The sequence below is a fragment of the Bos taurus genome, chromosome 3, assembly GCF_002263795.3.
Source record: "Bos taurus isolate L1 Dominette 01449 registration number 42190680 breed Hereford chromosome 3, ARS-UCD2.0, whole genome shotgun sequence".
Lineage (NCBI taxonomy): Eukaryota > Metazoa > Chordata > Mammalia > Artiodactyla > Bovidae > Bos > Bos taurus.
This window is the reverse complement of record NC_037330.1, coordinates 16,036,467-16,058,435: the sequence shown is the minus strand read 5'-3', so window position 1 is coordinate 16,058,435 and position 21,969 is coordinate 16,036,467. Positions and strand designations below refer to the sequence as shown.

Below are 21,969 nucleotides of genomic sequence, written 5' to 3'. Positions count from 1 at the left end.
TGATATTAAAATATAAGCTAATACATTTGAAAACTTAGAAGAAATGGACCTGTTTTTTAAAGTATATCATTTTCAAAACTAATATAAGAACCTGCTAGTCCTTCTGTAAAGCAGTTGAATCAATGTTTAGAATCGTCTTGTGAAGAAAACACCAAGCTCTGATTGTTTTATAGGTAAATTTACTGAATTTTCAAGGAACGGAAAATTCTGATATTATATAAATTCTTCTAAGGAATAAAAGAGATACTTGTTAGTTCCTTCTTTGAGGCCACTATAACCCTGATAATAAATCAGGCAGGAGATTATGAGAGAGAGAAATTGCAGGCTGGCTTCTCTCACAGAAATACACATGCGATGTTTCTAAACAAATTATTGGCCAAATGAAGTCAATATGGGCTGAAGAAGATTGTAATGGCAGTTGGATTTTTTCCAAAAATACAAAAATTTAACATTAAAAAAATGATAGATCTGGAGTTCCATGATTTCCTAGTGGTTAGAATTCTGGGTTTTGATTCTGGGTTCATACTCTGGTCAGGGAATTGAGATCCCACAAGCCAGCCTTATGGTAAGGCCAGGAAAAAAAAGAAAAATAAAGAAAACAATAACTCTTTCACTACATTAACAGATTAAAGAATGAAAACCATATGATCACTTTAGACACAGCAAAAGCATTTGCTAAAATTCAGCACTAATATATGATTTAAAAATAAAGATTTTTAGCAGCTCGAAGTGAAAAGTTATTCTTAACCTGATAAAGGCTATCTTCTAAAACTCAACAGAAAATAATATTTAAATAGAAAAACATTATAAGCTTTCTCATTAAAAATAGGAACAAGACAAGGATATACTTTTATCTAGTAAGGTAAGGAAAATAAGTTAAAGGCATAAATACTGGGATAGGAGAAACAAAGCCCATTATTTAAAGATGATGTTTCTTTACATAGAAAAACTTAAATAATTCATAAATTATTAGAAATAACATTTTAATAAGGTAGTTGGATATATATCAGATATATATAAATCAGTTTTATTTATGTTTCCATGAATAAACAACAAAATAATTTTTTAATATAACATTCATAAGATCAATTAAAAAAATTAAGGTACATAGAAATGAATCCAGTGAAAGGTGAGCATGGCCTATGGGGGAAATAAGCTAGTTTTATTGAAAGTCTTTAAGGAAGTCTAAAATGATAAAAGTTTGATGTTCGTGGATAGGAAGATAGAAAAAGAGTTATTTAAGAGTCGTTCTCCCCAAATTAATCTGTTGATTCTGCATAATTTCAATAAAAATTCCCACAGGTTTTCCCAGGAATGGAACAGGCTAATTCTAAAATTTATGTGGAAGTTTAAAAGCCTATGAATATTTAAGACTAATAAAATACAATAGAGAGCCCCCCAAAAGAGGCTGTTGCAAATGGAGAAACTAAAGCATCACTACGAACAAAGCTAGTGGAGGTGATGGAATTCCTGTTGAGCTATTCCAAATCCTGAAAGATGATGCTGTGAAAGTGCTGCACTCAATATGCCAGCAAATTTGGAAAACTCAGCAGTGGCCACAGGACTGGAAAAGGTCAGTTTTCATTCCAATCCCAAAGAAAGGCAATGCCAAAGAATGCTCAAACTACCGCACAATTGCACTCATCTCACACGCTAGTAAAGTAATGCTCAAAATTCTCCAAGCCAGGCTTCAGCAATATGTGAACCGTGAACTTCCTAATGTTCAAGCTGGTTTTAGAAAAGGCAGAGGAACCAGAGATCAAATTGCCAACATCCGCTGGATCATAGAAAAAGCAAGAGAGGTCCAGAAAAACATCTATTTCTGCTTTACTGACTATGCCAAAGCCTTTGACTGTGTGGATCACAATCAACTGTGGAAAATTCTGAAAGAGATGGGAATACCAGAACACCTGATCTGCCTTTTGAGAAATTTGTATGCAGGTCAGGAAGCAACAGTTAGAACTGGACATGGAACAACAGACTGGTTCCAAATAGGAAAAGGAGTTCGTCAAGGCTGTATATTGTCACCCTGTTTATTTAACTTCTATGCAGAGTACATCATGAGAAATGCTGGACTGGAAGAAACACAAGCTGGAATCAAGATTGCCTTGAGAAATATCAATAACCTCAGATATGCAGATGACACCACCCTTATGGCAGAAAGTGAAGAGGAACTCAAAAGCCTCTTGATGAAAGTGAAAGTGGAGAGTGAAAAAGTTGGCTTAAAGCTCAACATTCAGAAAACGAAGATCATGGCATCTGGTCCCAAACTTCATGGGAAATAGATGGGGAAACAGTGGAAACAGTGCCAGACTTTATTTTTCTGGGCTCCAAAATCACTACAGATGGTGACTGCAGCCATGAAATTAAAAGACGCTTACTCCTTGGAAGGAAAGTTATGACCAACGTAGATAGTATATTCAAAAGCAGAGACATTACTTTGTCAACAAAGGTCCGTCTAGTCAAGGCTATGGTTTTTCCTGTGGTCATGTGTGGATGTGAGAGTTGGACTGTGAAGAAGGCTGAGCGCCAAAGAATTGATGCTTTTGAACTGTGGTGTTGGAGAAGACTCTTGAGAGTCTCTTGGACTGCAAGGAGATCCAACCAGTCCATTCTGAAGGAGATCAGCCCTGGGATTTCTTTGGAAGGAATGATGCTAAAGCTGAAACTCCAGTACTTTGGCCACCTCATGCGAAGAGTTGACTCATTGGAAAAGACTCTGATGCTGGGAGGGATTGGGGGCAGGAGGAGAAGGGGACGACAGAGGATGAGATGGCTGGATGGCATCACTGACTCGATGGACATGAGTCTGAGTGAACTCCGGGAGTTGGTGATGGACAGGGAGGCCTGGCGTGCTGCGATTCATGGGGTCGCAAAGAGTCGGACACGACTGAGCGACTGATCTGGTCTGATCTGATGACTGTTCTTGTAGAGTTGTACATCTCTGGTGAAAGGACAGACCACTTCAGTTATTGAATCTGGACAATTGCTTTTTTATATGGAAAAATATGAAATTATATCCATGCCTTACCTCATACACAAAAATAAACTCTAGATGAACCATACTTACATGTGAAAACCAAAGCTTTAAAACTTTTAGGAAAAAGTATAGAAGAATCTCTTTATAACCTCAGAGTAGAATAAGACTTGTTAAGGCATACAGAAAAAAAGAGGAGTGATAAATTAAAATTATGAACTTTAGCTTCTTTGAAAGATAATACAAAGGAAGATAAATTCAATCCAAAAAACTGGAAGAAGATACTTGCAGTAATATAACTGACCAGGAAAGGGGTCATCAGACTTTGGCCAGTGGCTGTCTGCTTTTATGCCGCTGGTGAGATAAGAATTTTTCTTTCAATTAAACTTTTCTTTTTGAGGTAATCGTAGATTCACATGGAGTTAGTTGTAAGAAACAGTACCTAGATTCCCTGTACCCTTTACACAGTTCCCACAATGGTAACATCTTACAAAACAATCTCACAACGGGATATTGACACTGATACAGTCAAGGTACAGAACGTTTCCATCACTACCCCAAGCATCCTTCCTGTTATAGCCGCACCCACCTCCCTCCCATCCCCACCTCCACCTTAGTCCCTGGAACAACTAGTCTGTTCTCTATTTCTTCAGTTTCGGGAATGTTATGTGAATGGAAAAACATTGTATGTGACCTTTTGGGATTGGCTTTTTTCTGTCAACATAATTTTTGGAGATCATCCAGGGGCTGTTGCGTATACTAACAGTTTATTCCTGCTGAGTGGTAGTCTATGGTGTGGATGTACAAAGTTTGCTTAACCATTTACCCATTGAAGGATATCTACATTGTTGCTAGGTTTTGACTATTACAAATAAAATTTGCTATAGATCTTCATGTATAGAGTTTGTGTGTTTCTCTGGGATAAATGCCCCAAATTAAAATTGCTGAATAGTATGGTCATTACATGCTTCCTTTCTTAAGAAACAGCCAAACGGTTTTCAGTGACTGTATCATTTTACATTTCACTATGAATGTATGAAGGGTTCTCAGACACCCCTCCAGGATGTCACGTTTAAAGTTTAGCCACTCTGGTAGGTATATTTGTGATATCTTATTACAGTTTTAATTTGCATTTCCCTGATGCTAATGCTATTGAAGACCTTTTCATGTGCTTATTTACTATTAGTATATCACCTTTGTTGAAATATCTTTCTTTTTATTGCCCATTTTCTAATTGGATTGTTTGGGGTTTTTTTGCCATTGAAGTTTGAGAGTTCTTTATGTATTTTAGATACTACTCCTTTGTTGGATACATGATTTGCAAATGTTTTCTCCTACTCTGTAGCTCATTTTTTTTCATCTTCCTAATAGGATTTTTTGTAGAACAAAGGTTTTAAATTTCAGTGAAGTCCAGTTTATTTATTTTTCCTTTTATGAATGATGCTTTTGTTGTCAGGTCTAAGAGCTTTTTGGCCAGCCCTAGCCCAAGCAAAGATGTTCAACATCATTAGTATTGTTGTTCAGTCTCCCAGTCGTGTCCGACTCGGAGACTCCATGGACTGCAGCACACCAGGCCTCCTTGTTCCTCACCATCTCCCAGAGTTTGCTCAAACTCATATCCATTGAGTCAGTCATGCCATCCAAACATCTGGTCCTCTGTTGCCCTCTTCTCCTCTGCCCTCAATCTTTCCCAGTATCAGGGTTTTTTCCAGTGAGTTGGCTCTTTGCATCAGGTGACCAAAATATTGGAGCTTCAGCTTTAACATTAGTCCTTCTAATGAGTATTCATGGTTGATTTCCTATAAGATTGACTGGTTTGATCTCTTTGCTGTCAAAGGGATTCTCAAAGAGTCTTCTCTAGCAGCACAGTTTGAAGGCATCAATTCTTCAGTGCTCTGTCTCTTCACGGTCCAGCTCTCACAACTGTATATGACCACTGGAAAGACCACAGCCTTGGCTATAAGGGCCTTTGTCGGCAAAGTGATGTCTCTGCTTTTCAACACACCGTCTAGGTTTGTCATAGCTTTCCTGCCAAAAAGCAGTCCTCTTCTGATTTCACGGCTGCAGTCACCATCCACAGTGATTTTAGAGCCCAAAAAGAGGAACTCTGTCATTACTTCCACCTTTTCTCCTTCTATTTGCCATGAAGTAATGGGGCCAGATGCCATGATCTTGGTTTTTTTTAATATGTAGTTTTAAGTTGTCTTTTTCATTCTCTTCCTTCACCTTCATCAAGAGGCTCTTTATTTCCTCTCCGATTTCTGCCATTAGAGTGGTATCATCCACATATCTGAGTTTGTTGATGTTTCTCCCACCAATCTTGATTCTAGCTTGTAACTCATCTATCCTGGCATTTCTCATGATGTGCTTACTGTATAAGTTAAATAAACAGGATGACAACAAACAGCTTTGTTGTACTCCTTTCTCAATCCTGAACCAGTCAGTTCCATACTGGGTTCTAACTGTTGCCTCTTGACCTGCATACAGGTTTCTCAGGATGCAGGTAAGATGGTCTGGTATTCCCATCTCTTTAAGAGTTTTCCATAGTTTGTTATAGTCCGTACAGTCAAAGGCTTTAGTGTAGTTGATGAAACAGAGGTAGATGTTTTTCTGGAATTCCCTTTGCTTTCACTATGATTCTGCAAATGTTGGCAATTTGATATCTGGTTCCTCTGCCTTTTCTAAAGCTTAGATGTCTGGAAGTTCTTGGTTCACTTAATGCTGAGGCCTAGCATGTAAGATTTTGAGCATGACCTTCCTAGCATGGGAGATGAGTGCAATTGTCCGGTGGTTTGAACATTCTTTAGTACTGCCCTTCTTGGGAACTGGAATGAGGATTGACTCTTTGACATTAGGAAAGTGTAAATTAAAACCATAAGAAGATATCACTATATATCTATCAGGCTAAAATTAAAAAGTGACATCCTGGAGGGGATGTAGAGAACCCTTCATATGGTGGGAATGTAAAATGGTACAAAGATTTTATCCTATTTTAAAAAGTTATGTGGCTTTACATTGTAAAGCCCCTTTTGATTTTGAGTTAATTTTTGTATATGCTTTGAAACTTAGGTCGAGTTTTTTTTTTTTCTTATGTTCAGTTTTTCCAGCACCATTTCCTCCATTAAATTGCTTTTGCAGTTTTATCAAAATTGGGAATATTTATGTGGACCCATTGTTTTTTCATCCTCTTTCATGGATCACAGCCTTGTCATGGCAAAGGGACTTGCATAACTCAGTGAAGCTATGAGCCATGCCATGTAGGGCCACCCAAGATGGACGGGTCATAGTGGAGAGTCCTGACAAATTGTGGTTAAGTGGAGGAGGAATGGCAAACCACTCCAGGATTCTTGCCTCAAGAACTCCATGAACAGTATGAAAAGGCAAAAAGATATGACACTGAAAGGTGAACTCCCCAGGTCAGAAGGTGTCCAATATGAAATTAGGGAAGAGCAGAGGGCAGTTACTAGTAGCTCCAGAAAGAAAGAAGCAGCTGAGCCAAAGTGGAAATAACGCTCAAATGTGAATGTGTCTGGTGGTGAAAGTCAAGTCCAGTGCTGTAAAGAAAAATATTGCATAGGAACCTGGAATTAACATTAGGTCCATGTATCAGGGTAAGTTGGACATGGTCAAGCAGGAGCTAGGAATCAGTCAACTAAATGATCTCAGTTCATTTCCAAGGCAAACCATTCAGTGTCATGGTAATTCAAATCTGTCCTTCAGCCACTAATGCCCAAGAAGCCGAACGGTTCTATGAAGACCTACAACATCTTCTAGAATTAACACCAATAAAGATGTCCTTTTCATCATAGGGGATTGGAATGCAAAAGTAGAAGTCAAGAGATACCTGGAGTAATAGGCAAGTTTGTTCTTGGAGTACAAAATGAAGCAGGACAAAGGTTAACAGTTGTGTCAAGAGAACATGCTGGTCATAGCAAACACCCTTTTCCCATAACACAAGAGATAACTCTACACATGGACGTCACCAGATGATCAATAGTGAAATCAGACTGATTATATTCTTTGCAGCTGAAGATGAAGAAGCTCTATACAGTCAGCAAAAACAAGACCAGGAGCTGACTGTGGCTCAGATCATGAGCTCCTTATTACAAAATTCAGGCTTAAATTGAAGAAAGTAGGGAAAACCACTAGACCATTCAGGTATGACCTAAGTCAGATTCCTTATGATTATACAGTAGAGGCAAGAAATAGTTTTGAGGGATTAGATCTGTTAGAGTGCCTGAAGAACAATGGGCAGAGGTTCATAGCATTGCACAGGAGACAGTGATCAAGACCATCCCAAAGAAAAAGAATGCAAGAAGAAAAGTGGTTGAGGAGGCTTCACAAATAGCTGAGAAAAGAAGACAAGCAAAAGGCAAGGGGGAAAGGGAAAGATATACCCAACTGAATGCAGAGTTCCAGGGAATAGCAAGGAGACATAAGAAAGCCTTCTTCAATGAACAATGCAAAGAAATAGAGGAAGACAATAGAATGGGAAAGACTAGAGATCTCTTCAAGAAAATTGGAGATACCAAGGGAACATTTCATGCAAGGATGGGGATGATAAAGGACAGAAACAGTAAGGACCTAACAGAAGCAGATGAGATTAAGAAGAGGTGGCAAGAATGCACAGAACTATACAAAAAGGGTCTTAATGATCTGAATAACCACGATGGTGTGATCACTCAACTAGAGCCAGACATCCTGGAGTGTCCAGTCAAGTGGGCCTTAGGAAGCATTACTATGAATAAAACTAGTGGAGATGATGGAATTTCAGCTGAGCTATTTAAAATCCTAAAGGATGATGCTGTTAAAGTGCTGCACTCAGTATGCCAGCAAATTTGGAAAACTCAGTAGTGGCCACAGGACTGGAAAAGGTCAGCTTTCATTCTATTCCCAAAGAAGGGCAATGCCAAAGAATGTTCAAACTACTGCACAATTGCACTCATTTCGCATACTAGTACGTTTATGCTCTAAATCCTTCAAGCTAGGCTTCAGCAGTATGTGAACTGAGAACTTCAAGATGTACAAGCTGGGTTTAGAAAAGGTAGAGGAATCAGAGATGAAATTGCCAACATCCATTGGATCATAGAAAAAGCAAGGGAATTCCAGAAAAACATCTGCTTCATTGACTACGCTAAAGCCTTTGACTATGTGGATCACGACAATTTGTGGAAAATTCTTCAAGAGATGGGAATACCAGACCACCTGACCTGCCTCATGAGAAACGTTTATGTGAGTCAAGAAACAGCAGAATTGGACATAGAACAACTGGTTCAAAATTGGAAAAGGAGTATGACAAGGCTGTATATTGTCACTCTGTTTATTTAATTTATATGCAAAGTACATCATGCGAAATGCTGGGGTGGATGAATCACAAGCTGGAATCAAGATTGATGGAAGAAATATCGACAACCTCAGATATGGAGATGATAACACTCTAATGGCAGAAAACAAAGAGGAACTAAAGAGCCTCTGAAGAGGGTGAAAGAGGAGAGTGAAAAACCTGGTTTAAAGCTCAACATTCATAAAATTAAGATCATGGTATCCAGTCCCATCACTTCATGGCAAATAGAAGGGGAAAGGTGGAAACAGTGACAGATTTTATTTTCTTGGGCTCCAAATGACTGTGGATGGTGACTGCTGCCATGAAAGTAAAAGACACTTGCTCCTTGAAAGGAAAGCTACAACAGATCTAGACAGTGTATTAAAAAGCAGAGACATCACTTTGCTGACAAAGGTCTGTGTACTCAAAGCTATGGTTTTTCCAGTGCTCATGTATGGATATGCGAGTTGGACCATAAAAAAGCCTGAACTTTGAAGAATTGATGCTTTTGAACTGTGGTGTTGGAGAAGACTCTTGAGAGTCCTTTGGACTGCAAGGAGATCAAACCAGTCAATCCTAAAGGAAATCAATCCTGAATACCCATTGGAAGGATTGATGCTGAAGCTGAGGCTTCCATATTTTGGTCACCTGATGCAATTAGCTAACTCATTGGAAAAGACCCTGTGCTGGGAAAGATTGAAGGCAAAAGGAGAAGAGGGCAGCAAAGGATGAAGATTGTTAGATGGCAGCCCCGACTCAATGATCATGAATTTGGGCAAACTCAGGAAGCTAGTGAAGGACAGAGGAGCCTGGTGTGCTGCAGTCCGTGGTGTCACAGAGTCTGACAGGACTCGTGACTGAACAACAACAACATATTTCTGGGTCCTCAGTTTTGTTCCATTGATCTACATGTCTAATGTCTCATGTAGTCTCAGTTACTATAACTATAAGAAGTATTGAAATTAGGAGATTGCTTCTACTTATTGTTTTTCAATATTGTTTTAGCTGTTCTAGTTCTTTTGCCTTTGTATATAGATTTTAGGATAATCTATACCTCCACTAATTTTGACTGGAGTTTTTTTGTTTGTTTTTTAAAGCTTTTAATTTTTTATTGGGGTACAGCCAGTTAATAATGTTGTGGTAGTTTCAGGTGGACAGCAAAGGGACCCAGCCATACACATACATGTATTCATTCTCCCTGCAAACTCCCCTCCAATCCAGGCTGCTGTATAACATTGGGCAGAGTTCCATGTGCTGTACAGTAGGTCCTTGTTAGTTATCCATTTGAAATATAGCCGTGTGTACATGTCTATCCCAAACTAACTATCCCTTCCCCGCCAGCAACCATACGTTTGTTCTCTAAATCTGTGACTCTCCTGCTGTTTTTTAAGTTCAGTTGTATCATTTCCTTTTAGATTGCACATATAAAGGATGTCAGATGATGTTTATACTTCTCTGTCTGATTTACTTCACCCAGCATGAGATGTTGCTGCAAAAGCCATTTTTATTCTTTTTAATGGCTGAGTAATATTCCATTGTATATGTGTATCACGTGTCTATCCACTCATCTGTTGATGGACATTTAAGTTGCTCCCATGTCTTGGCTGTTGTAAGCAGTGCTGCAGTGAACCTTGGAGTGCATGTATCCTTTTGTATCATGTTTTTCTCTGGATATATGCCCAGGAGTGGGATTGCAGGGTCATATGATAGCTCTATTTTTAGTTTTTTAAGCCACCTCCATGGTGGCTGTACCAATTTACATTCCCATCCACAGTGTAGGAGAGTTCCCTTCGCTCCACCCCTCTTGACTGGAGTTTTGATGGCAATCGCTTTAAACTCATGTGTTAGTTTAAGGAGAATTGATATCTTTATTATATGTTGGGACTTCCAGTCCATGAACATAAATACACAGTATGTGTTTCCATTGATTCAGACCTTTTTTTTGATTTCTTAAATCAGACTGTATAGTTTACAGCATACAAGTTCTAATATATTTTATTAGGTTGACACAAGTATTTAATTTTGAGTGATTATAAATGACACTGTATTTTTGGTTTCGGTCTCCTTGTTCATTGGTAGTGTATAGAAATATAATTTTTTTCTATTTACCTTATATCCTGTTACTTTGCTGAATTTATTAGTGATAGGAATTTGGGGGTTTTTTGGTAGATTTCTTGGGGTTTTCTGTGTAGACAATAATGTCATTTGCAAATAAGGCCAGTTTTATTTTACTTTTTTTTCTTTCTGATCTGTGTGTCTTTGTTTCTTTTTCTTAGTACTGGCTAGATTCCCAGCACTATGCTGAAGTAGAGTAGTGAGTGTGGATATCCTTGCCCTGTTCTTTTAGGGTAAAAAGATTCAGTCTTTCACAATAAAGCATGATTTTATCATAGGTTTTTGGATGGATATTCTTTATTAAGTTGAAGAAAGTGTCCTCTATTCCTGTTTTTCTGAGAGTTTCCTTTTTTTTGAATCATGAGTCATTGTTATAGTAGTTTCTTATGATTGCTGTCACAAAGTACCACAAGCTGGGTGGCTTAGGACAACAGCAATTGATCGTCTCATAGTTCTGGAGGCTAGAGGACCAAAATTAAGGTGTCAGCAGGGCGAAGGTCCCTCTGAAACCTGTGGGGAAGTTATTCCTTGCCTCTGCCTAGCTTCGGGTGGTTTGCCAATAATTCCTGGTGTTCTTTGGCTTACAGGCGTCACCCCAGTCTTCCGTTTCACGTAACATGCTCCTTATGTGTCTTCATGTGGGCTTCCATCTGCGTCGGGCTCCATGTTCAGGTTTCCTCTTTCCATAAGGACACGCTCGTTTTGGGTGAGGACCCGCCCTAGTGACTTCGTTTTACGTCTCTTAGGTCTATAAAGGTCCTGTTTCCAAATAAGGTCACAATCTGAGTACTAGAGCTTTGGAGCTCCACAGATATTTTTTGAGGGGGCAGAAATAATTCAACCTATAACATGTTGAATTTTGTTGAATGTTTTTTTTCTGTATTGAGTGATATGAATGTGTGATTTTTCTTGTTTAGCCTGGTTAATATGGATTACCTTGACTGATTTTTCACATATTGAACCAGCCTTGCATTTCTGGACTAAAACCCACTTGGTCATGGTGTATAATTATTTTTACATATTGCTAAATTCTATTTGATCATACTTTGTTGTGGATTTTTGCATCTATTTTTCATGAAGGATATTGTTCTTTTGTGGGTTTTTTTTTGTGTGTGTGTGTGATACTATCTTTGGTTTTAATATCATGGTAATACTAGTCTGGCATGCTGCAGTCCATGGGGTTGCGAAGAGTAGGACATGACTGAGCAACTGAACTGAATACTAGTATAAATGCATTCTATAAAATGAATCAGGAAGTGTTCCCTCCTTTTGGAAAAGACTGTATAGAACTACATTAACTGTTCTTTAAATGTTTGGTAGAATTCTCTAGTAAAACCATCTGAGCTTGGAGGTTTCCTTGTTCTTTTCTTTTTTTGGGGCGGGGCTGTGGGATCTTAGTTCCCCAACCAGAGATTGAACCTGGGCCCCTGGCACTGAAAGTGCCAAGTCCTAACCCCTGGACTTCCAGGGAATTCCTGAGTTTTTTGTTTTTTTTTTTTTAAATTATGAGTTCAGTTTCTTTAACAGTAATGGGGCTCATCAAATCAACTATTTCAGACTGGGTGAGTTTTGATAGTTTATAGTTTTTAAAGTGGTATATTTTGTATTAAGTTGTCAAACTTCATGTTTGTATTTATGTGTAGAGTTGTCCTTTATGTTCCCTTGGTATCCTTTTGATATCTGTGAGGTGTATATTGATATCCCATTTGTTTCTGATTTTGGCAATTTGTGTCGTCTTTTCAGTCTTACTGGATGTTCATTAATTTTGTCAATCCTTTCAAAGGATCCAGCTCTTTGTTTTATTGATTTAGCCAGAAATTTAAGGAAATCTAAGTAAATGGGGAAAAAGGAGCAGTTAATTCCTGGAGAAGGTTGTATAAGGATAAAAATAATCATAATACATTTTTAGTATTAAAAATTAAAAATTTTCATGGTGTATAACTTGATTCAGCAGCAGTTGGCATTTACATAGTCACATAATAGTGAGAACACTGGAGGGTTTGAGCACAGAATGACCTAGCCAGATTTAATCAATTTATACTAAAAAATCACCTATTGAAGTATCATTGAATTATTACATAAAATGAACCCCTTTTAGGTGTACAGTTTGATGAATTTACTACCGTCACAGTCAAATATAGACCATTTCAGTCACCCCAAAGATTCTCTTGTGCCCTTTCCCTGTTTCGTGGCCCCAGGCAATGACTGATCTGCTTTCCATCAGTTTAGATGAGAGTTATCCTTTTCTAGAGTTTGGTGTGGATGGACTCGTGCCATACGTGCTTCTTTGTGTCTGGCTTCCTCCACTCAGCAGAATGTTATTGAGAATCATCCATGTGGTCACACCATCAGCAATTCTTCCTTTTATTGCTAAGTTGTATTCTGTTGCATGGATGTGCCACCATTAGTTCATCTGTTCACTTAGATTTAGGTTTTAAAGGGACCCTGGGGAAGAGACTCCAAGGGCCTGGAAGCAGAAGACGTGTCTTGGGTGGTACAGGTAAGAGATGCAAATGCCTGTTACTCCGGCTGCAGTGTCATAGGGTGAGCACATCCCTACCTTAGGACCTCAGGCGTCCTCGGCAGGAAGGCTCATCTCCCAGATGCCTGCGGGTTTGCCTTCTCAGTTCATTCGGGCCTCTGCTCAGCTGTCACGCCCTCCCCCACGCTTGCCCTCTTGTCCCTCTCCTTGCCTTGTGAATCTTCTTTGCCCTTATGGCCATCGACCTTATACTTCTTTGTATACTTCTTGTCTCCTGCCCCCACCAGATTGTGAGCTTTGTGATGGCTGTGTCCAGAACGAACGCATTGTATAGATATGTGTGGAGTGACTCGGTGTAGCTCCCCAAGGTCAAGGCCTGTGTCTATTCTCTTTGTCCCTCTGAGCCCATCACATAGAAACGCAAGAAGTACAAGGTGGTACTGGGTGGCAGGAAAGCAGTTGATGGTTAAGCTCTAAGTTTTAAATTTCCACTAGGATATGCCTGTCAGGGAGCTCCAGGTGTGGTTCCCCAGGTAGAGACAGGACCTTAAAAGTGATGGTCCAGGGTGGACGCAGCAGGCCAAGGGTGTGGCATTGAGCAATCCCAGGGAGGCCACTGCTATTCTGAGTGTCACACGAGGTCAGTGCCCCCAGCCCCCAGAAGCCTTCTGGCCACGGACCTTTGTGTGCCCTATGACTTCCCTTCCACTGCTGGGACTTCCCTGCATGCTTCTGGAGCAGGCCACCTCTTGGAATGCTTGGCCAGCTGGTAGCAGTGTCCCAGAACAAAGTAGACCATTAACAGCTGTTGACTGATCGGGGCGTAGAGTTACTGTGCTTGTGGCAACAACAGAACTTAATTAAAATCGGCTGGTTTGGCAGTTCCTGAGGTGCTGCCTTGGTTGCTGCAGCTTCTAGGTGGCCACTTCTGTGTTATGCATATCCTGAAATGTGACGTTTGTTTTTGAGTGATGTGTCTGCTCTGGTGGTTGGATGAGAATTGTATAGATTTTCCTCTGAAACTGAATTTCACAAACTGACAAAATAGGCTTGTTATATTTATATCTCTCAAATCATGAGGGAATAATAATTAGACCTGGAATGGTTTTCAGTGTTTCTGTATTAATAGTAATTTTTAGCTTGACACCCCTGCTGATAATTGGTTCTTGAGATTGTTATATGGAACTGCCTTGCTAAGTGCTAAGTCACTTCAGTCGTGTCCGACTGTGTGACCCTATGGACCATAGCCCGCCAGGCTGCTCTGTCCATGAGCATTTCCCAGACAAGATTGCTGGAGTGGGTTGCCATTTCTTTCTCCAAAGGATCTCCCTGACCCAGGTATTGAACCTGCATCTCTTAAACATCTGTCTCCTGCATTGCCAAGAAAGTTCTTTACCACTAGTGCCACCTGGAAAGCCCTATTCAAATAAAAAGGCAGCTTCCGTCTATGGGGTCGCACAGTCGGACACGACTAAAGCGACTTAGCAGCAGCAGCAGCAGTGCTTGGCTAGAGCAGAGTTTTTACACTCACTTTGCTTTGTCGTAGGTTAACAGAAGGCAATGGCAACCCACTCCAGTACTCTTGCCTGGAACATCCCATGGATGGAGGAGCCTGGTAGGCTGCAGTCCATGGGGTCGCTAAGGGTCACACATGACTGAGCGGCTTCACTTTCACTTTTCCTTTCAGGCATTGGAGAAGGAAATGGCAACCCACTCCAGTGTTCTTGCCTGGAGAATCCAGGGACGGGGGAGCCTGGTGGGCTTCCGTCTGTGGGGTCACACAGAGTCGGACACGACTGAAGCAACTTGGCGGCGGCAGCAGCAACAGCAGGGGCAGAATGATTTCACGTGGAGATTTTATCTGGGCTCCCTTGGTTGACTGTGGTAGTTCGCCTTCGCGGAGGGCTCACTCTGCGGGCTCTGTAATGATCGCTTTGCTGTATGAACCTGTTTAAACCCAGCAATAGGTGCTGCTACTCTCCTGTCCTACGGACGAGACGCCAAGGAACCAGGCCAAAGTTAAGGAGCTCGATCCTTAAAGTTCTCGATCCAAGATTGGAGCCCAGTCTTACTCCAGAACCTGCACTTTTAGCCTCTCTGTTTTAAAATTCTGTTTATTTATTGGCTACATTGGGTCTTCGTTGCTGTACTTGGGCTTTTTTCGGTTGCGGCAAGCAGGGTCTACTCTCTGGGTGTGGCCCAGGGGCTTCTCTTTGCGGTGGCTTCTCTTGTTGCGGAGCACGGGCTCTGGGGTGTGCGGGCTTCAGGTGCTGTGTCGCCTGGGCTTCGTTGCCCTGCAGCATGTGGGATATTCCTGGACTGAACCTGTGTCCCCTGCATTGGCAGGTGGACTCTTAAGCTCTGGACCATCAGGGAAGTCCCTTGACCTCTCTTCAATTTATCAAGCATCTGTTTTGTGTCGTGTCCTGAACAGATGCTGACCAAAGTAGATCCTCACATCAGGTATGATTCATGGTATTGAAGAGGAAACCAAGGTTTATATTAAGAATTTGCCCCAGTTCATTTCTCCTTCCTCCCTCCTCCTCTCTCTTTCCTTCTGTCTCTTTCTCTCACATATATTTACTTAACATGTCTCAGACACTGTTCCCTGAGGTTTCCTTGGCCATGAAGGTAGTTGTCAGAAGAGAGTTGTGGTTCACATCAGGCTTAAATTCCAGTGGAAATACACATACAGTAAACCCGTAAAAAAGTGAATAAATAAGAAAATGCCGTCCCCCCCCCAAAAAAAAGAGGAAAAAGAAAATGTCAGATAGTATTACCAACCAGGGTTCTTGGCCTCCTTAATCTGTAGAAATTGATTAGAGGCCAGACAAGAAATTCAGGCAAGGCTTTACTGGGTCCCCCTCTGCAGCAGTACCAGGAGGGGAAACGAGCACCAAGCTTTCTTGCTAGTTCCCAAGGTGGGCTCAGCTGGGTCCTTACATGGGGTGAGCAGGGGCGTGTCCAGGGCTCAGGCCAGAGAGGTGGCTTCGGTGGTGAGCCCATGTCTTTGTGCATGGGGCAGGTACAGCACCCTGCTTTTGCTCCCAGTCTTCAGAAGTGGCATTGGGTTTGGGTTTCCCATCTTTTTCGTATCTTGTCCATGATTCTCCCTGACTGCACGCACACGCAGTTATTTTTAGTCCCTTAGAGTTTCCTTGTATTTTATTGTTGGAGGAGACATTTGTCCGGTTGCGAGCACTGCAGCAAAGGGTCCCAGGCCCAGCCTGTCTCAGTAGGAAGAGGCAAACGTAGGACTAAAATGAGGTGAGGTGATGGAGAGCAGAGGGGCCACTGAAACGGCTCTTAGGGTTCCTCTCCGTGAGGAAGTGGCGGCTGAGATCTGGGTGTAAAGTCAGCCAACAGTGGGAAGACCAGGGAACGAACATGCTAGACAGAGGGACTGCCTGCACATGCCTCAAGGGTGAGTGGGCAGAGAAGAGGTCAGTGGAAAGAGGGTAGATCGTGGTGGCCTTGGCGGGCCCACGTGGGGACTTTGGGTTTTCTCTGTAAGCACAGTGGGAAGGTGCTTGGTGGCCACAGTAATGGGCAGAGAGAGCGGGGTGGGGGGTGGTTTGGGTGGTGAGAGGATGAGGGGGTCCCCCGCTTCCAGTTGCTTCATCAGGAACTTCCTGATGAAGAAGCAAGTTCACAGGGTGGGTGTTGGGTGTGAGGTGTGGAGGGTTTGAAGAGCGGAGGGGGTGAGGTGTCATCCATTGGAGGGAAAGAAGGAAACTCACTAGGGGCTTATGGAAGGATTGTGGCATGTCCACTGGAGAACAGCGGCTGTGTGTGTTCTCTGGCAGTGGGGAGGTGTGGGGGAAGCAGGAACGTAGCCGGGCAGGCAGATCTGTGGGTGTAACCAGGGTGGGGGTTTTCCAGATCAGGACAGTTGACAAAGGGAAGCCAGTGTGGATTGGGGGCTGCAGGTCTGTAGTCTGTCTCAACCCAGACCTGCACCAGAGTAGCCATCCCTACCCCTTTCTCCTCCTCTTTCCGGAGAAGTGCCCACAGGGGCCTTGGGGCTAAGCAGTGCTGGGCTTCTGTGCCTGCAGGTCCTGGTGAGCGTTCCTGGCAGCATGCCCTCCCTCCCCGCTCCCTGCTCCTGAACCTCCTGTCTTTACTTGGCTCAGGATCCCCTGAGAGAATGGAGAAAGCGGGATGGGGGGTCCCCAAAGTCAGCTGAAGCCTGTGTCAGTCCAGGGGCTGTTGCTGGTCTCATCCAAATCCACTTGGAGAGACCCAGTATGTAAACAGTGAGATGAACACCGCCATGTCTGAGTGATGCCTTTTCTCTTTCTCCCTAGATTTCAGAGAAGGCCTCTGCTCAAGGATTTGCTGGAACCACTGGTGAGATTCCCCAGCTGCCATCTGTTCCCAGGATGTGCCTTTGCAGCTCCCGATTTACCTCTCCCAGCCTCCTTCCAGCTTTGTCCCGCATTGACCCCTCAGTGTGGAAAATATTTTTATTCCTCTAGGATGCCTTCTTTTTTTTTTAAGATTTTTTTTTTTTTGATGTGGACCATTTTTAAGGTCTTTGTTGAATTTGTTACAACATTGCCTCTGTTCTGTGGTTTGGTCCCTTGGCCATGAGGCATGTGGGATTCTAGCTCCCCAACCGGGGGCTGAAAACGCACTCCCTGCAGTGGCGGGTGAAATCCCAGCCACTGGACCACCAGGGAGGTCCCTGGGATGCTTTGTTGACGAAAGATCATCCAGCACACCCTCCCCTAGAGGGTCTAGAGGCTGAGACCGGGCAGGATGTAGCTTCACCGCCCATCTCATCCTACCTCTGGGGTCTCTTGAGGAGGAGGTGGGGGGCAGCCCTCTGAGACCGCCCTGGTGCCTCCAGGACTCCACTTTCTGCCTTCCAGCTTGTCCACAGCTCACTCCTAAAGCTTCTGGTGAGCCCTGTGAGACAGAAAAATCCAAGACAAGCTTCTTTGCAGTTCCCATGGAAATGAGGTGAGCGGAGGTGTAGAGGCCACCAGCAAATGGCAATTGCAAACGTCTGCTCGGTCCCTAGAGGGTGGGGGCAGGGATGGTATGAGGGTGGGGAATCAAGTTTTCAGAACTCCCGCATCAGACCCAAGCACTAAGGCCGTGACCCATCGTGACTTACAAAGTCCGTCTCCTTTTCTGTATGGTGATGGCCTGGGACTCTCCCCACCCTGGATGCCCTGAGATCAGAGTGTCCGAGGCACTTGTCTTGTCCCCACCCTGGGGAGGGCCACAGCCCTCTTGTCAAGGTGACTCTCCTGCCCAGCATCCCCAGGACAGGCGGTCAGATTGTTCTGTGTTCACCCCCTTCCCTCTGTTCCCTGCCCTTCGCACAGAGGGTCCTTCTTGGTGCTGCTCCTAAGGGAATGTTTCCGAGACCTGGGCTGGCTGGCCACCATCCCCAGCATCAGCGGGGAGGTGGGGCTGTTGGTGACCAGTACTGTCCCTCAGACCCCCTTCTTCTGGGCCATGCACATCACTGAGGTACGGGCTTACTGGTGGTCCTCTGGGGCTTGGATCCCTCCTCGTGCGGCCCCCCTGGGGTGAGGATCCACAGGGGCCGTACTTTGATCCCTGGTTCGGCCTCACTCTCTCTCCCACCTCGTACCTTGGGTTCCCTTGGGGTGGATCAGTGGTGCTGATGTAACAGGTGATACCTGCCAAGACAGACGTGTGATACGGACAGGCAGCGAGGCCCGCGGCATTTGTACCGTCCACAGACACTGCACCAGAACATGCAGGCCCTGTTCAGCGCCCTGGCCGAGGCGGAGGAGCGGCAGCCCTACCTGCAGGACTCAGCGGTGCGGCGCGGGACGCGCGGTCTGGCCAAATACCACCTGGGCGATTACGGCCCGGCCTGGAACAGGTGTGTGCCGGGCAGGGCTGGAGGCTTGCCTCTCCATCCTGCGGACTCCCGTGTCTTTGCTGCTGCTTCTCTCAAGATCATTCCTGTGATCACCTCTCCACCCAAGGCGGGGAACAGCGTAGGAAGCTCTTTCTCTTCCTAGCCCAGAGCTTCCAGCCCTCTCCATGAAGACTGCTCTGTGTGGCACCAGGTGGGACAAACCTCTTCTCCGTCCCTCTGGCCAGGTGCTGGGTGCTGGACCGCGTGGACTCCTGGGTGGTGGTCATGTTCGTGGATTTTGGCCGATCGGCCACCATCCCTGTGCAGTCCCTGCGCACCCTGGACGGTGATAACTTCTGGACCATCCCCCCGCTGACTCAGCCCTTCATGCTGGAGAAAGGTAAGGCTCCCTCCACCCTCCTCCAGAGGACCCAGGGGACGGTAGATGCTGTGCGTTCCTCCGGGCACCTGAGCGGGAATGGCTTCTGCGTAGGGGCAGCCAAGGCCCCTGGGATGCCTTCCCTTCAGGCTCTGTTGTTCTGGTCTCACCCTAGTTTTCAGCATCTGCCCCTTGCCGAGCGTTCTGGAGAATTTGGTTTTCATACCTGGTCTCTCCGAACAACAAGATCTGGGAGGGGACCTCAGGTGCTGCCTGAAGGCTGGGTTCTCTGGGTGGGGTGAGGGGAGGGCAGGCCTCCCACTCTTGCTTCTGCCAGAACTGCTCAGCTGCCATCTATTTCATGTACATTGAGTTTCGCTTAAGATTTCTTCAGAGAGGGATTCTTTGTAGAAGAAAAGTGGTATTTGAAGACCAATGATAGGGGTTAGAGCAGTGGACACAAGGCTGTTCCCTGATGTGATGTTTATCATTTTATGTTTTTTAACTGAAGTATAATTGATATACAATATTGTGTTTCAGGTCTACAGCAAAGGGATTCAGTTATTTGCTGCTGCTGTTCAGTTGTCCTGTTTGACTGTTTGTGACCCCCATGGACTGTGGCATGCCGGGTCTCCCTGTCCCACGCCAGCTCCCAGAGTTCACCCAAGTTCATGTCCATTGAGTCAGTGATGCCACATCCGACTGTCTCATCCTCTGTCACCCTCTTCTCCTTTTGCCTTCAGTCTTTCCCAGCATCAGAGTCTTTTCCAATGAGTTGCCTATTGACCAACTCAGGTGGCCAAAGTATCGGAGCTTCCAGCTTCAGCATCAGTCCTTCCAATGAGTATTCAGGGTTGACTTCACTTAGGACTGACTGGTTTGATCTCCTTGCTGTCCAGGGGACTCTCAAGAGTCTTCTCTAGACCACAGTTCAAAAGCATCAGTTCTTCGGTATTCACCTTTCTTTATGGCCCAACTCTCACATCCATAGTGGAAAGACCATAGCTTTGACTACGGATCTTTGTTGGCAAAGTGATGTCTTTGCTTTTTAATATGCTATCTAGGTTTGTCCTTTAATATGTTATTTAGCCTTCCTTCCAGGGAGCAAACAACTTTAATTTCATGGCTGCAGTCACCATCTGCAGTGATTTTGGAGCCCAAGTTGACGAGAAAATCTGTCACTACTTCCACTTCTTCCACTTTTATTTGCCATGAAGTAATGGGACCAGAAGACTCTTGAGAGTCCCTTGGACTGCAAGGAGATCCAACCAGTCCATTCTAAACGAGATCAGCCCTGGGTGTTCTTTGGAAGGAATGATGCCGAAGCTGAAACTCCAATACTTTGGCCACCTCATGCGAAGAGTTGACTCATTGGGAAAGACTCTGATGCTGGGAGGGATTGGGGGCAGAAGGAGAAGGGGACGACAGAGGATGAGATGTCTGGATGGCATCACCAACTTGATGGACGTGAGTGTGAGTGAACTCTGGGAGATCTGGGAGATGGACAGGGAGGCCTGGCGTGCTGCGATTCATGGGGTTGCAAAGAGTCAGACACGACTGAGCGACTGAACTGAACTGAACTGAATGGGACCAGATGCCATGATCTTAGTTTTTTTAATGTTGAGTTTTAAGCCAGTGTTTTCACTCTCCTCTTTCACCCTTATCAAGAGGCTCTTTAGTTCCTCTTTGCTTTCTGTCATTAGAGTGGTATCATCTGCAAATCTGAGCTTGTTGATATTTCTCCCAGCAATCTGATTCCAGCTTGTAACTCATCCAGCCCAGTGTTTCACATGATGTACTCTGCATATAAGTTAAATAAACGGGGTGACAATATACAGCCTTGTCATACTCCTTTCCCAATTTTGAACCAGTCAGTTGTTCCATACAGGGTTCTAACTGTTGCTTCTTAACCTGCATACAGGTTTCTCATGAGACAGGTAAGATGGTCTGGTATTCCCGTCTCTTTAAGAATTTTGAAATTTGTTACGATTCACACAGTCAAAGGCTTTTGTGTAGTCAATGAAACTGAAGTAGATGCTTTTCCAAAATTCCCTTGCTTTCTTTGATCCAACGAACGTTGGCAGTTTGTTCTCTGGTTCCTCTGCTTTTTCTAAACCAAGCTTGTATATCTGAAATTTCTCGATTTAAGTACTGCTGAAGCCTTTGAAGGATTTTGAACATAACCTTACTAGCATGGGAAGTGAACGCAATTGTCCAGGAGTTTGAACAGTCTTCAGTGCTGCCCTTCTTTGGAACTGGGATGAAAACTGACTTTTTCCAGTCTTGTGGCCACTGCTGGGTTTTCCAAATTTGCTGACATATGGAGTGCAGCACTTTAACACCATCATCTTTTTGTATTTTAAATATCTCAGCTGGAATTCCATCACTTCTACTAACTTAATTGGCAGTAAGGCTACCTAAAGCCCACTTGACTTCACATTCCAGGATGTCTGGCTCTAGGTGAGTGACCACACCATTGAGGTTATCTGCATCATCAAGACCTTTTTTGTACAGTTCTTCTGTGTATTCAGTTGTGTGTGTGTGTGTGTGTGTGTGTATTTATATATATCTTTAAGTTTCTTTTCCATAAGAGGTTATTACAGGATATTCACTGTAGTTCCCTGTGTGTGCGTGCTCAGTCATTTCAGTAGTGTCTGACTCTTTGAGACCCTGTGGACTGTAGCCTGCCAGGCTCCTCTGTCCGTGAGATTCTCCAGGCAAGAATACCAGAGTGGGTTGCCATGCCCTCCTCCAAGGGATCTCCCTGACCCCAGGGTGAAATCTGTACCTGCCTGTGTCTCCTGCATTGCAGGCAGGTTCTTTACCCACTGAGCCTCCTGGGAACCCC

At 43.8% G+C, this 21,969-nt stretch overlaps 1 protein-coding gene across 1 annotated transcript in view; it reads left to right on the top strand.

Annotated features, from left to right (window-relative positions):
* The window catches only part of TDRD10 (tudor domain containing 10), a 54,871-nt gene that overhangs the window by 26,910 nt on the left and 5,992 nt on the right, over window positions 1–21,969 (top strand). The window contains exons 7-11 of the mRNA XM_005203808.4: window positions 17,205–17,247; window positions 17,772–17,862; window positions 18,234–18,381; window positions 18,618–18,763; window positions 18,988–19,142. Of these exons, the coding sequence (XP_005203865.1) occupies window positions 17,205–17,247; window positions 17,772–17,862; window positions 18,234–18,381; window positions 18,618–18,763; window positions 18,988–19,142 (583 nt within the window). The remainder of the gene's footprint in view (window positions 1–17,204; window positions 17,248–17,771; window positions 17,863–18,233; window positions 18,382–18,617; window positions 18,764–18,987; window positions 19,143–21,969) is intronic.